The sequence below is a fragment of the Mus caroli genome, chromosome 7, assembly GCF_900094665.2.
Source record: "Mus caroli chromosome 7, CAROLI_EIJ_v1.1, whole genome shotgun sequence".
NCBI lineage: Eukaryota > Metazoa > Chordata > Mammalia > Rodentia > Muridae > Mus > Mus caroli.
Window position 1 is genome coordinate 18,626,875 of NC_034576.1, and position 14,253 is coordinate 18,641,127.

General features: G+C 51.2%; 1 protein-coding gene and 1 long non-coding RNA gene across 3 annotated transcripts in view; both read left to right on the forward strand.

The window, feature by feature from the left end:
• LOC115031547 overlaps nt 1-4,430 on the forward strand; it is a 7,300-nt gene extending 2,870 nt beyond the window's left edge. The window contains exons 2-3 of the long non-coding RNA XR_003837211.1: nt 626-911; nt 4,080-4,430. This is a non-coding gene — a long non-coding RNA (uncharacterized LOC115031547). The remainder of the gene's footprint in view (nt 1-625; nt 912-4,079) is intronic.
• A 3,481-nt stretch (nt 4,431-7,911) lies between these two features.
• Ercc1 (ERCC excision repair 1, endonuclease non-catalytic subunit) overlaps nt 7,912-14,253 on the forward strand; it is a 12,181-nt gene continuing 5,839 nt past the window's right edge. The window contains exons 1-5 of one of the 2 annotated variants that reach the window (XM_021166818.2): nt 7,912-8,246; nt 8,652-8,763; nt 11,404-11,619; nt 13,248-13,351; nt 13,820-13,919. In XM_021166818.2, the coding sequence (XP_021022477.1) occupies nt 8,659-8,763; nt 11,404-11,619; nt 13,248-13,351; nt 13,820-13,919 (525 nt within the window). In that variant the 5' untranslated portion in view covers nt 7,912-8,246; nt 8,652-8,658. Of the gene's footprint in view, nt 8,247-8,590; nt 8,764-11,403; nt 11,620-13,247; nt 13,352-13,819; nt 13,920-14,253 lie in introns of those variants that run through there. The other variant, XM_029479837.1, reaches the window with a different exon arrangement.

The window sequence follows — 14,253 nt, forward strand, 5'->3', positions numbered from 1 at the left end:
GATGGTTGTGAGCCACCATGTGGTTGCTGGGATTTGAACTCCGGACCTTCGGAAGAGCAGTCGGGTGCTCTTACCCACTGAGCCATCTCACCAGCCCCTACTTTTTTATTTTTTATTGACAGGTGAAGCGTCCATACATTGCACAAAAGATTCCCTCTTCAGTGAGAGAACAAGGTTGTGTCACCAAACCCAGAGCTTCATGGTTCCTAGGCGAGGACTCACCCAATAAGCCGTTATTTCATCTAATGTTAGCACTATTTTAGGAAAGAGCTCACTGTGCCCTCCAAGCTAGCACGTAGCTGTCCAATTCTCCTGCCTCAGCCATCATTCATTGACCCCCAACAGGGTCACATGCTTGCTCCTGAATCAATCCCGGTCACTTGTGGGCAGAGGATTGGGCTGGGCCGGTCATGTGAGGTGAATTTGCCTACAAAGGTAGGATAGATGGAACTCAAGGTAACCCTGTGAGCTGAGGGTTGGGATGCGAGCCTCCCGAGCAAGGTGCACTGGCACAGATAGAACTGCAGCCTGAGCATTCTGGCCCCTGTGGCTGGGAGGAGGGGAAGGCAGGACAGGTTTCCTTCCGTGTTAAACATAAGAGAACAAACAGTACCTTCCCTTCCAGGGTGAGGGCGAGCATTTGTGGCGGAGGCATTCAGCCCACAGTTTGGCAGGGAGCGGCTGCTGGGTGACAGGCGGTTGCTACTTTAAAACAGTCACCATTATTACCACCGCTGCTGCAGAGAGGTGTCTAGGAGCTGGGATGTTGTGATCTCCCCGGCTCCGGAGGGAACCAAGCCGAGGCTGAGCAAATCTGAGATGGAAACTCATGCTCTCCACTTTCTGAAAGCAGTCTGCCCCTGAGCCCCCTCGGAGTCTACCCCGGATGGATGGGATGAAGGAAGCCAGAGGTATCAGCCTGTCACTGTTCTTTGTCACAGATCTCAAGGTCTACTCTCACCAACGCTTTCTATAATCGCCACCCTCCCCCAAAACCCAAACAACCCGGGGTTTCTCTGTGTAGCTCTGGCTATCTTGAAACCCACCCTGTAGCCCAGGCTGGCCTCAAACTCAGAGATCCACCTGCCTCTGCCTCCTGAGTGCTGGGACTAAGGGCGTGCACTGCACCCAGCCTATTTTCTTTTTGTTATGGTGCTTGGGGCAGAACTCAGAGCTTCTAAAGAGATGGGTGAGCACTGCATGGTTGACCCAACCTCCAAGGCCCTCTCTAGTGATTTGATTTGTTTGCTAGCCTGTTTCTTAAACTGCAGCATAGACTCAGCCTGCCCAAGCGCCCCCCATTGAAGCGAGACTCCTCCTTTGAGTTTTCTTTGGCCACAGAGAGCATCTGCGCCTCCTCCACTGTTGCACCCCTAAAGGGTACCACAGCTCAGCAAAGCTCCTAAAGTTCATTCATTCATTCATTCATTCATTCGGGACAGGGTCTCTTGTAGGCCAGACTGGCCTTGACTCTTGGTCCTCCTACCTCACAGCCTCAAGTGCTGGGATGGCTGGTGTAGATGACATCAAGTCTGGCTGTGTTCTGTTTGGTTTTGCAACAGGAGTTTTTTTTTGGAGGAACCAACAGGGGAGGGGAGGGGAGGGGTAGGGGAGGGGACTCTAAGCAGAGGCCTTCCCACTGAGCCACACCTCCCAGGCTCTCCGCTTTGCTGGTTTCTGTAACATTCTCAACAGAGTTACATTTGTCTACAGTTTATGAAGAGAACTCTCTACCTAGTTCTCCAGAGCTTGAGAGATGACTGTTAGCTGTTCCTGCCCAACCTGGGCTACAGGGCAAGAAGACCCTGTTTTGGGGGTGGGGAGGGGAGAAAGCAAAGCAATTTAAAACCTCAGATTCTGGCTGGGAGATAACTCAGCAGGGAAAAGGGTAAAGGTGCGAGCCGGGAAAGCCTGAAAACCTGAGACAGATCCTGGAACCCATGTAAATATGGGCGAGAGCTGCCTCTCTCCACGGTGTGCCAAGGCATGCCCATGCCCCACTCTCTCTAACACAGTAAAATTGTCAAGGAAACCCAACACTTTAGCCAAGGATGGTGGCTCCCACTATGACCTCACCACTTGGGAAGCTGATGAAGGAGTTTTGCTGGTATTTGGGGAGGGTTTGGTTTCTTCCTGGGCCAGCCGCCGGGCCTCTATGGCAAAGTCCTGTTGCAAAATGAAACAGAACACAGCCAGACTTGATGTCATCTACACCAGTCATCCCAGCACTTGAGGCTGTGAGGTAGGAGGACCAAGAGTCAAGGCCAGCCTGGCCTACAAGAGACCCTGTCCCGAATGAATGAATGAATGAATGAATGAATTAAATACAAAGAAGTCACCAGGTGCCAGGCAGTGGTATCATTCACTTTTAATCCCAGCACTTGGGAGGCAGAGGCAAGCAGATTTCTGTGAGTTTGAGGCAAGCCTGGTCTACAGAGTGAGTTCCAGGACAGCCAGGGCTACACAGAGAAACCCTGTCTCAAAAAACAAAACATAACAAAATGAAATGAAATAAAAGTCACCAGGCCAGCAGGATGGCTCAGTGGATAAAGACACTTGATACCAAGCATGGTGCTTAGTCTGGGTTCAACCTCCAGGTCCTGTGTCGTGGAAGGAAGGAGGGAGAAAAACACTCGTAAGAGCATTGTTCTTGGGGCTGGTGAGATGGCTCAGTGGGTAAGAGCACCCGACTGCTCTTCCGAAGGTCCAGAGTTCTAATCCCAGCAACCACATGGTGGCTCACAACCATCCGTAACGAGATCTGGCGCCCTCTTCTGGAGTGTCTGAAGACAGCTACAGTGTACTTACATATAATAAATAAATCTTAAAAAAAAAAACATTGTTCTTTGTACTGCATGTGAGTGCTGTGCACATGTCCCCTCACAAATAAACGTAAAAAATAACAGCTAGTATTATAAAACAATAAAACAGCCACATCTGTAGAATGTCCTCCATCTGAGACAGGACATCAGAGACAGTGGCCTGACGTTCTGAGTGACAGGAGGCCACAGTCTGGAAGATTGCTCTGGTTCTGATGCTAGCCCTGGAGCTGCCCCCTTCCTCCCGAGTCCCAGTTTATTTATTTACAGAATCAGAAGCCCCAGGCTGGGCATGAGGCTCAGTGGACGCAGTGCTCACCTAGCCTGGGTGAAACTTCCTGCCTCCTGCGTGGCATAACCAATGTGGTTGAACTTGTCATCCCAGTACTGGAGAGGAGAGGCAGCAGATTGGGAATTGAAAGTTGTCTCTAGCTACGTAGCTACAGAGAGTTTGAGGTTAGTCTGGTGTGTGTTAGACACGGGGCGGGGGTGGGGGGGAGAGGAGAGGAGAGAGAAACAGAGGAAGAAAAGAGAGAGACGGGGGGGGGGNGGNGGAGAAGGATAGAGACAAAGAGACAGAGACAGAGAGGCAGAGAGGGTGACATGGTGGGGAGAAGAGTTGGGCTGGAAAAATGGTTCGCTGGCAGATGTTTGCCATCCAAACCAGGCAACTCATGTAAAGATGAAAGAGGGGAGCTGATTCCATAAACTTGATCTCTGACCTCCATCCTTTGTTATTTGCATTCACATACACACACACACACACACACACACACACACACACACACATACAAACTTACAATAAAGAAAAAGAGTAGTAGTAGTAATAATAATAATAATAAATAATAAAAAGTCTGGGCAGTTATGGTGGTGCTCATTTTTAATCCTAGCACTTGGGAAGCAGAGGCAGGCGGATCTCTGTAAGCTCAAGGCTAACCTGAGTTACATAAGGAGTTCCAGCTAGCTTGGACTACATAGAGAGACTCTGTCTCAAATACATACATATGTATACATACATACATACATATGAAAGAAAAAGGATAAATCCAAGAGACATGCAACAATTCATTAAAGTAATAAATTTCACGTTACCCGACATTGTACAGTTTACTAAAAGGCCACATGCCTCAGAACTCAGTCAGAAGTGTCACTGTTTTTGCTGTTTTTAGCATGCTGTAGATCTAACCAAGAGTGCAGTACTATTTACCTGTTTGGTTCCATACTTAACTTTTTTTTTTTTTTTTTTTTTTTTTGAGGCAGACTGTTTTATGCAGCCTTTTCTGAATGGCCAGTTTATGCAGTGATGGAGATTGAACCCATGACGTTGTCGACGTGAGGCAAATGCTCTGCCAACAGAGCTATTCTAAGGCCATTATTTGACTTTATGAAGACAGGGTCTTGTTGAGTAGCCCAAGTTGGTCTGTACCCTTTCGTCCTCTGGCCTCAGCCCCTGGGGAGGGCTCGCATCTGAGTCCCTGCCTCCACATCCAGTTTAGACTTGTTAAGTCTTTGCAAGACACTATCCTTGGGCTTCAATGAGCCATCACCCTTCTCTCTCCCGTTTATGTCTGTGTCTGGTCTGCTGTGATTCCCTGCAGGCTCCATAAACTCAGCAAAGAAGCACAATAAAGTCTGCTTTGTGTCTACACGTGATTGTGTCCTTAAGGGGGGCGGGGCTGAGGGCGCCTTGGGTTGTACTTTGGTAATCACACCTCTCCCGGACTCCCTAAGGCCCCAATGCTAGGACCCCCATGACCTGAGGACCAGGTGGCCCAGGTGTAGGCGACAGTCAGCACTAACCATGGTTTGCAGTGCGCCCCTCCTGGGGTTAAAACGAGGCTCCCGGGCCACACCTGCCTGTGGCACCTGCTGCCGGGACAGAAAGCAAGCTGCTGTTGGATCCATTTTTCCTTCTTGCCATCACTTTTCAATCCATGCTAATCGACTAGATTAAATTTATCTTTAGCTCTGTCTCGTGTTGCCCTGGGCACCGCTCATTTATCCCAGGCCACTAGGTCAGAGGGACAGTGCTCTAAAGTAAGCGTATGAGTTCTCAAGTCTGGAGGCAGGGATAAGCACTCCAGGCAGGAGGAACATTCCAGGGGGTGGGGGTGGGGCAGTACAGAAGACACGTTATGGAACTTTGGCTGTCTGTGGTCAATGTGTCTGTGCCGCCATGTCTAAAACATTTCAGTACTCCTCCTAGTGAGAAGCACGTGTGCCTACCTGGTCCAATTTCTTTGGTGGAAGTTCTTCCCCTAATCCAACCGCAGTGCCTCATGCTACAAACATCTTTTGCTGTGTATCTATTCATCCACGGACATATTGTCCCAGTGGACACATTGAGGTGCACTAGTAGAAGAGGTGTCCGTGAAAGGCGCGGGGGTCGGGTCCGGTGCGCTCCACTGTCCCCCCATCCGGGGGCCTCCACTCCGGGCCGGGTGAGTCAGCCCCGGGCGGCTCCCGCGTCATCCAGGCCGCTCTGCTCCACGCTATTTCGGGCTCCGGGCACTATAAATAGAAGCTCTCACAGCCGAGGCGAGCCAGCCCCCCTCTCTGCTCGGGCCCCCTGTGTCCCCGGCCCGCCGCGATCGCCGTCACCGCGGCTAAGTTTAGAGGCGGGTGGGGACGCCGGCCTGGTCATTGCGGTCCCCCACCCTCGCCGCCTCAGGCGGAACCTTTGAGGGTCTCCAGCTGTCCAGCTCCTTTTTAGTCCAAGCCCCCAGTTCTCCATCCCTTCTGGAGTGCAGAGGGGAACGGAACCCTAGTTGATACAGGAGGAAGAAACGCAGGAGGAAAGCTTGACCGGGATGCTAAGAGAGATCATTTGAACTCAAAGTGGGATCATTTGAACTCAAAACCCCAACGAGTGTGAGGACCTCGATCTGGATATGCAAGGCTCCGTGCAGAAATTGAACACAGAAAGCAAACTTAGGGATGCTGAAGAACTAGGAGGAACTTTTCCCGCCCTTGACTAATGCAAACGACTCAAAGTCACAGCCGTGGGCGGTCGGGACGCAGGTTGGCTGCGGTAGGGATGCTCGCCGCCTTCCCGCTGGGTCCTGAGCATCCCGCGTGGTCCTTCCCAACCCATCCGAGAATCCTATAATAGCGGGGCGCAGGCGACCCCTGGCGGTAGAGACGAGAGTTGCAGGTTCAAGACTTGGGATACCTTTGCCCTGTGGGAGAAACTGAGTTAGGATTCTACTTAGCTTGATATCTCACACACGCTCGCTCTCTGACATTTCAGAGATTCAGAGACACGCGTCCTTGTATTTTACTTTTTAAATGGCATGTAATTCTATTTTGTTTTATGTGTATGAGTGTTCTGTGTACTTGGTACTTTAGGAGGTCTGAAAAGGGCGTCAGATCCCCTGGAACTGGAGTCACAGATGGTTGTGAATGCTGTGAATCCAGTCCTCAGCAAGAGTAGTCAGTATTCTTAACTTCTGAGCCATTTCTCCAGTCTTTTTTCATGGGGAGGGGGTAGTGGGAGAATCTTCCTATGTATCCCTGGCTGATATGGAAGTCACTGTATAGACCAGGCTGCCCTTGAACTCACATAGATCGCCAGCTTCTGCTTCTCCAGTGTTGGGGTTGACACCAATACATCCAGAGGTTTTGGTTTTTTGTTTATTTTGTTCAGGGTCTTGCTTTGTGGCACAGGCTGGGCTGGAAGTCACTAAGTAGGACACAAGCTAGTTTGGAACTTGCCCCAGTCCTCCTGCCTCAGCGTTCTCGGTGCTGGGTTTACATGTGTGCTGGTGGTTGCCACCACTCACTGCTGTCTTACTGCACCCTTTTAACCTCAGCAAATGATTCCAGGTAGAGAAACTAAGGCATTCAGTGGGTACTTGCCTCTGTCAGCGCCTCCTTCACAGAACACACGGTTCAGGCGCGCCCTCTGGTGGCTAGGCTTATGCACGGCACTCTGATTCCTTGGCTCCTTTCCTTCCTAGGATCAAGGGTTACTTACTATTAAATTTAATAAATTAACTAGTTTTGAGTCAGGGTCTTATTTTGTAGCTCTGACTGACCTGGAAATCACTCTGTAGGTCAGGCTGGCCTCGAACTCACCGAGATCCGCTTGTCTCTGCCTCCCGAGTTGTTGGGATTAAATGTGTGAGCCATCTCGCCTGGCTACTATTAATAGTTCTGTTTTGTATCATACTTCCAAAGGCCTGGGTCCATGGCTCAATAGTAGTGTCTCTGCCTAGAATTCACAGCGTAGGCATGTGCCTGTACACACACACACACACACACACACACACACACACCTCACAACTAGGAACACATTAAAAAAGATATAGAGGGATTACATATGATGACCTTAGGGCGTGCCCTCTCTCAATACACGAAGACCAAAAAGAAAATGGAGAACACGTTGGTAAATGCATGCAAAATTTTAAATGGAGAATTTTAAAAATATGAACTCGAAGGAAAGATTTGCAGCCTATTGAAGTGACTAACAGCATCAGCCCTTAAGCATCACTCCAACAAATGGGCAGTAATCAAAAGATGCTCATCTCCTTTTCCTCCCCCTTTTTAATTTTAAAAACCGTTGAATTGCTCATTTCGAAAAAATGGGCAAAGGATATGAGCCAATCTTTGTTAAAAGGAATAGGCAAAGGAAATGAGCAAGAACACAAAATATATAAAACCATTAAACTATTTCCTTAGCAATCACAGAACTACAAGTTGGAACGGGGTGAAACTGTCCTTCCAGGAAATGAGTAATACTAAGTCATCCATGGGGCCCAGGTCTCGGAGCACAGGTGTCCCTTCCTTCAGGAAGCCCGTCCTGACACCCCAGCTGGGTCAGGTGCTCCCCCTAACACGGGCTCAATGACCTCCCTCTGGGCTCTCCCTTCCCCACCCTGCCCCGCTCTGGGTTGTCCCTGTCTGACTGTCCCACTGGACTTTAAGCCACAGCTGTCGGTATCAGTCCTTGGGATGCAAATGGGGAATGGCTTAGAATGAGTGAGTCAATGTCTGTGGGCTGAGTCCACCCACGCTTACAGGGAGGGCGTCCTCTGAAATCTCGCCTCCCTCCTCCCTCTGTCTCTGTCTCTCTCTGTCTCTCTCTCTGTTTCTCTCTCTCCTTTCCCTCCCCCACCTCCTTTGATCATCACTGAGCGGGATCTGGAGTCTGGGAAGCGCTCAAGAGAGCCTTGGAACACAACTACTTGAAGTCAAAGTCTCCCAGGTACCGAGAGGCACAAGCTTCCATCCGCCCCAAACCACAGCGGTCCTCCAGGACCATAGAGAGCAGCGCGAATAGAGCTACCCGCTCTAACTCCTCCGAGGAGCAGCGAGACGAGCGAAGGGTCAGAGCGGCCGGAAGTGAGTCTAGCAGGGGTTGTGCTGGCCGTGCTGGCATTGTGTTTCCCCCCGTGGTATTTCCTTCTAGGCATCGGGAAAGACCAGGTGAGTTTTGGCGGTGCTTAGACGCAGAGCTAAGACCGAGAGGGACAGGGTGGAGGTGGATGGAGGCCGGGGACTGATGATTGGCAGCGGAAGAAGCCAATCAATGCGGAGGCTGAGACTAGGCCGGGACTGGGCGGGGCGAACGCATCAGGCGTGCCTCTAGGGGCGGGGCCAATTGCCTCTGAGCGAGTGTCGTGCGGGAGTAATAGCGTGTAGGCGGGTCTATAAGGCCCGTAGACCAATCCGGAGTGAGCAGGAGGAAAGGGGCGGTCTTCTGGAACCTAACGCTAGCGAACCGTGCAACCTTTTGTGGGGTGGGGTGGGGTGGGGTGGGGATACCACTGTGAGCCAGAGTTTCCCTCTGGAATATGGAAATGCCTACGACGATGTCGCTACGCCTTTCAGGCCCCAGATGGACCCTGGGAAGGACGAGGAAATTCGGCCACAGCCCTCAGGACCACCCACCAGGAGGAAGTTTGTTATCCCACTGGAGGAAGACGAGGTGCCTTCTGCAGGGGTAAGAGCGAAGACTTGGGAGCTCTTGGAAGTGAAAAGGATCCCTGGGACTACGGTGTGAGTTTAGGCTTGGGTTGCTTTGGAAAAATAACCTGCCATGCTCTGCAATCCTCGGTTTGCCCGTTGGTAAAATGGCATGACAGGGTGGTTAAGGGAGAGGCTGGTAGCTAGGCAATGGCCAGTGTTGGCTTTTGTTTGTTTAGTTGATGTGTAGCTAGGGTTGGCCTTGAATCCAGTTCCTCCCATCTCCACTTCCCAAGTGCTGGGGTTATAGCAATGGAACATCCTTTTGGGTTTTGTGTGGATGTTTTGCATGCTTGTATGTCTGTGCACTACATGCATGTAGGCCTGCAGAGGCCAGAAGAAGTCATTGGCTTCCGTAGACCTGGCATTGAATCCAGATCCTCTTGAAGAGCAGCCAGTGCTCTTAACTGCGAAGGCATCTCTCTGGCCTCTAAAACATGTCTTTATGCTGTGTGTACACACATGGATGAGTGCTGTGAAGCTCCTGTGAAGGGCAAAAGATAACCCATGGGACTTTGTTCGTGGGACTTGGTTTTATCCTTGTACTGTGTAGATCCTCAGGACTGAACTGAGGTCATGAAGCTGGGAAGTACCTTTACCCACTGAGCCATCTTGCCTGCCCCCCCCCCCACTTCCTTCTTTGTTTTCTTTCTTTTTTCTTTCTTGAGCCTTGCTATGACCTAAAACTTGCAGCAATCCTCCTGTCTCCATCTCTCAAGTGATAGGAACTTCCAGGTGCGTTTCACAACACTAAACTCAGCTATGGGTTTTGTATAACCAGTATTCTGGATTTTCAAGATATGGATTTGGATCTGACACCTTTTTCTGTTATTATTTTGCTTTGCTTTTACATTTCTTTATGTAGTGTGGGTTGGGGGTGTACTTGCGGAGGTCAATTCTCTGCCTCCACCTGGTACCTCTCAGGCTTCAAGCCTAGGTGCCAGGCAGCACTGTCCACTGAGCCGTCTCCCTGGCTCTGGCTCTGACATTTAAGAGTTGGAAACTGGCTGTTTGTCTGTCTATCTATCCATCTATCTAGGTTCTTTGATTTCTCTGTGTAGCCCTGGCTGTTCTGGATCTCACAGAGATCTGCCTCTCTCTGCTTCCCAAGTGCTAGGATCAAAGGTGTGCGGCCACCACCAAAGGCTAGAAATGGAAGTTTTTATCCTCTAAGAAAGAGAAATCGGTGTCCTAGAGAGACGGCTCAGCAGTGAAATGCATTTAGTTGCTCTTGCAGAGGACCCAGGTTCAGCAACCCACATGGTGACTCACAACCGGCTGTAATCCAGTTCCAGGGGATCCAGTGCCCTCTTGACCACTGAGGGCAACCAAGAGTGTACATGGTGCATGTCTATACACGCAGGCAAAACACTCAATGCTAAGAACATAAGGATCTGAAGGCTTTAAAAGGAAACATGGAAGCTGCTTAGATGAGGCATTCTCTAAGGTTGCTTGGGCTCTTTTTGTTTGGTTTTGGTTTTGAGGTAGGCATTAAATATATGAGCCGGGGCTGGAGAGATGGCTCAATGGTTAAGAGCACTGACTGCTCTTCCAGAGGTCATGAGTTCAAATCCCAGCAACCACATGGTGGCTCACAACCATCTATAATGGGTGGGATCTGATGCCCTCTTCTGGTGTGTCTGAAGAGAGCTACAGTGTACTTATAGATAATAAATAAATAAATCTTTAAAAAAAAATGTATGAGACATCAATGCCCATCGCTAAAGTCTTTAAAAAAAAAAAAGAAAAAGGATTTTCTGTTTTTCTAGGGAATCTAGATTTGGTTCATGCTCCCATGTCAGACAATCAATTACCTGTAAGTCCACTGCAGGGACCCAACACCTTCTCCTGGCTTCTATAGGCACACCACACATGGGCACACACACATGGCATACACACACACACACTTATACATGAATAAAAATAAGTAGATCTTAAGAAACAAGAAAGACATCTGAGTCAGGCATGTTGGCAAACACTTCAAATCCCAGCATTGGAGATGTTGAGGTAGGAGGACTATCACAAGTTCCAGGCTAGCCTGAGCTACATAGTGAGAGTCTGATTCAAAAACAAAGCACAACAGGCCATGTGTGGTGGCGCACGCCTTTAATCCCAGCACTCGGGAGGCAGAGGCAGGTGGATTTCTGAGTTCGAGGCCAGCCTGGTCTACAAAGTGAGTTCCAGGACAGCCAGGGCTACACAGAGAAACCCTGTCTCAAAAAACTAACCACCAACAAAAAAGACCCTGTACTTGTGACGTCTTCTGAAGGATTTGGCCAGGAAGAGTAATAAGGGAATGGGCCGTGGGACAACTGACTGGAGGGGAAGCCAGTCCAGAGGCTCTGAGGTGAGCAAGCCGAGGAGCCCAAGCAGATGGGTGCTGCATCCACAGGAGGGTGGGCCCAGAGGCAGAGCTATAGGGACAGCCTAGAGCATCTCGGCCTCTGCCTCCCGAGTGCTCGGATGACAGGTGTGCACCACTGTGCCTGGCTCACTGAGACACACAACCGAGCCATAGCCCCAGCCTTTGCTTATTCTTAGCCCCGGGAAGCATCTGGGAGGAGGGGGAGGACTCCAGTGTTTCTTCCTCATCCCCAGTCCTCCCTTCTCTCCACAGGTCAAGCCCTTATTCAGATCGTCACGGAATCCCACCGCCCCAGCAACCGCAGCCCACGTGGCCCCTCAGACGTATGCTGAGTACGCCATCACCCAGCCTCCAGGAGGGGCTGGGGCCACAGTGCCCACAGGCTCTGAACCTGCGACAGGAGAGAACCCCAGCCAGACCCTGAAAACAGGAGCAAAGTCTAATAGCATCATCGTGAGCCCGAGGCAGGTGAGAGTGGGGGATGGATGGGGGTTCTGATGGGAAAGTCTGTTCCAGGGATCACTGTTGGGAGTGGTGGAAGGAGAGCTGATGTTCAAACGCTCTGTTTACTCATGCCTTCCTCATGCATTTGTCACTTCATTAATTTCTGCATTCATTCATTCATATAGACACCCCTTCATTCATTCATTTATTCCTTCCTATAGATACCCTACCATTCATGCATTGGCCTATGAGCTCATGGGTTCAGGGTGCCCCAACCCTCCCTGCTAGGGCTATCACTCTGTTTAGGCAGCTTGGCTCCTGTCCCCAGGTCTGATCATTTCCTCGGAACCTATAGGGAGAACCTCTGAAGTTACTGAAATACTGTCCAAGTTGATGTCGCATGGCTGGCCTCAAACTTAGAGACCTTACCTGTGTCTGCCTCCGACTAAGGGCGTGTACCACCCCACCCAGCCTCCTACCCCGCTTTAGGACGGAGGTTTTTGATGTCTGTGGCAGCTTGAGGGAATGACTTGGTGCATCCATTCACTCCTTTATGCATTAACTCTTCCGTTCACTTCACGCCTAGGGTGTTATGGCCTGGGAAGGGGCATAGCCCGGAGCTGCCACACTCCAGCCCTCTGGGAATGCCCATGCTACAGGGAAGCTTTTGGGTTACAGTAGAATTATGACACAGGCTTGGATAGATGCCATCCCTAGCTATTGGTGAACCTTGAGCCCTTCCTCTGTGGAGGTGGGCTTGGGGCAGACAATTCCCAACCCTGAATTCTGAGCATGGGTCCTCTAGGTCTGTTCTGGGCCAAATAGGAGCACTATGAGTCACCCAGGAGAACACAAGGTGTCCCGTTCCCTCAGGAGTCCCTCGGGCCTTAGGAAGTCCATGCTAGATGCTATCTGTGAGTCAGGAAATTCCAGAAGTCTCAAGAATCCGGGTGAGGGTGCATGGAGCAGATGGTCCAGGGGTTCAGGAGAGACACATCTGGAACTGGGGGCAGAGTCCATGAGAACTGAGCCTGGCCTGGTCACTGCTGTGTCCCAGCATAGGGGACAGTGTGTGTTCTCTATGCTTCCTGGATGGATTGGAGCCTGGGCTGCCCGAGCGCTTTGGCCTTGGGCTGGGGAGGGGAACTGGAGGGCCCTCTACCTCCCGGGAACTCAGCCATGGCAGAGCCTAGATGATACCGCCCATCACTATTTACAAGGTGACCTCAGGGAGTGTGATGGTGGCCTCGGCCAGGGAGGTGCTGTGGAGAAGGTGGAGGAGGGCTGTGGACAAGGTCCAGATTCCACCAGAGAAGTAGGACTGGCCTGGGGCACTGATGTCGGACTCTCCCTGGGAGGGGCAGGTGTGATGTTGCTAAGGTTGCAGTGAGGGCTGGTGACCAGCAGACAGCAGCATGGATTGATACTAGGACAGAGGGTAAAGGGGAGTGTGGGGGGGCTGTGGTAAAGGCCTGGGGGCAGGGTGGGGGGCTAACATCCAGATTCCAGGCTGAGGAGTGTGGGAATTGAACCTGTAAAAGACCCCAGAAGATGGTGGGGTTTAGGACGGGAAGAGGTGGGGGAGGGTCCAGCCTTCACTTTAGGCCAAGGGTCACCCCGATAAGTGGCTTCTGCCTTTCTCCCTTGGACAGAGGGGCAACCCCGTGTTGAAGTTTGTGCGAAATGTGCCCTGGGAATTTGGTGAGGTGATTCCCGATTATGTGCTGGGCCAGAGCACCTGCGCCCTTTTCCTCAGGTGAGCTCCAGGGGCTCTGAAGGGGGAGGGTCCTGCCTCACTATTTTGGCATTTTGAGCATTGAGTGGAAGAAGTGGGGTTCAGTGTTGTGGGCTCTGGGCCTGTGCATGGCTTTGTGGCCTACAGTTATCCAGGACAAGAGTAGGTGGGGCTGGACCCTGGGTCTGAGGACTGGAAGATGGGGTATGGGGAGGGAGGAGCCTGGGTCTGTATTTCTGGGTCTGAGGGAGAAGAGCTGGACCATGATTTGAGGGAAGAAGCCAAGTGTCCAGTGTCCCCGAATACTCCAGCTGGCTGCCTTCCCTAGAAGTCCATCCGGGTCAGTTGACTTCCCTGGGCCTCCGGCAAGGTTGTCCCCTTTGCTGTGCTAATAAGTACCAACCTCTGGATGCCAGTAAGGTACATAAGGATGTGTGGAGCCTCGGAAACATTGGGACACTCAGCTTGTCCCCTTCCTGCCTCCACCAGCCTCCGCTACCATAACCTCCATCCAGACTACATCCATGAGCGGCTGCAGAGCCTGGGGAAGAACTTCGCCCTGCGTGTGCTGCTGGTCCAAGTGGATGTGGTAAGCAGGGCTGCCTCGTTCCTTTCATGCATGAGTCGAGTTGTGCATGGGCTGACGAATCCCTTATAAGACAAAGTGGCTCAGGACCTCAGTGCGGAATGGGTTTCACTGACACTAAAATTGCCCCAGGTCTCTCGGAAAGCTTACGTGGGCTGGGAAGTGGGAAGGAAAAGTTGTCTAGAGCCAGATAGGGTGGTGTGTTCCTGCCAGCTGATGCCAGCACTCTGGAGGCTCAGGCAAGAGTCACCAGTTCCTCAGACAGCCTGGGCTACACAGTGAGACTCTGACTCAAAAGAAATAGGAGTCCTGGGCTGGTGAGATGGCTCAGTGGGTA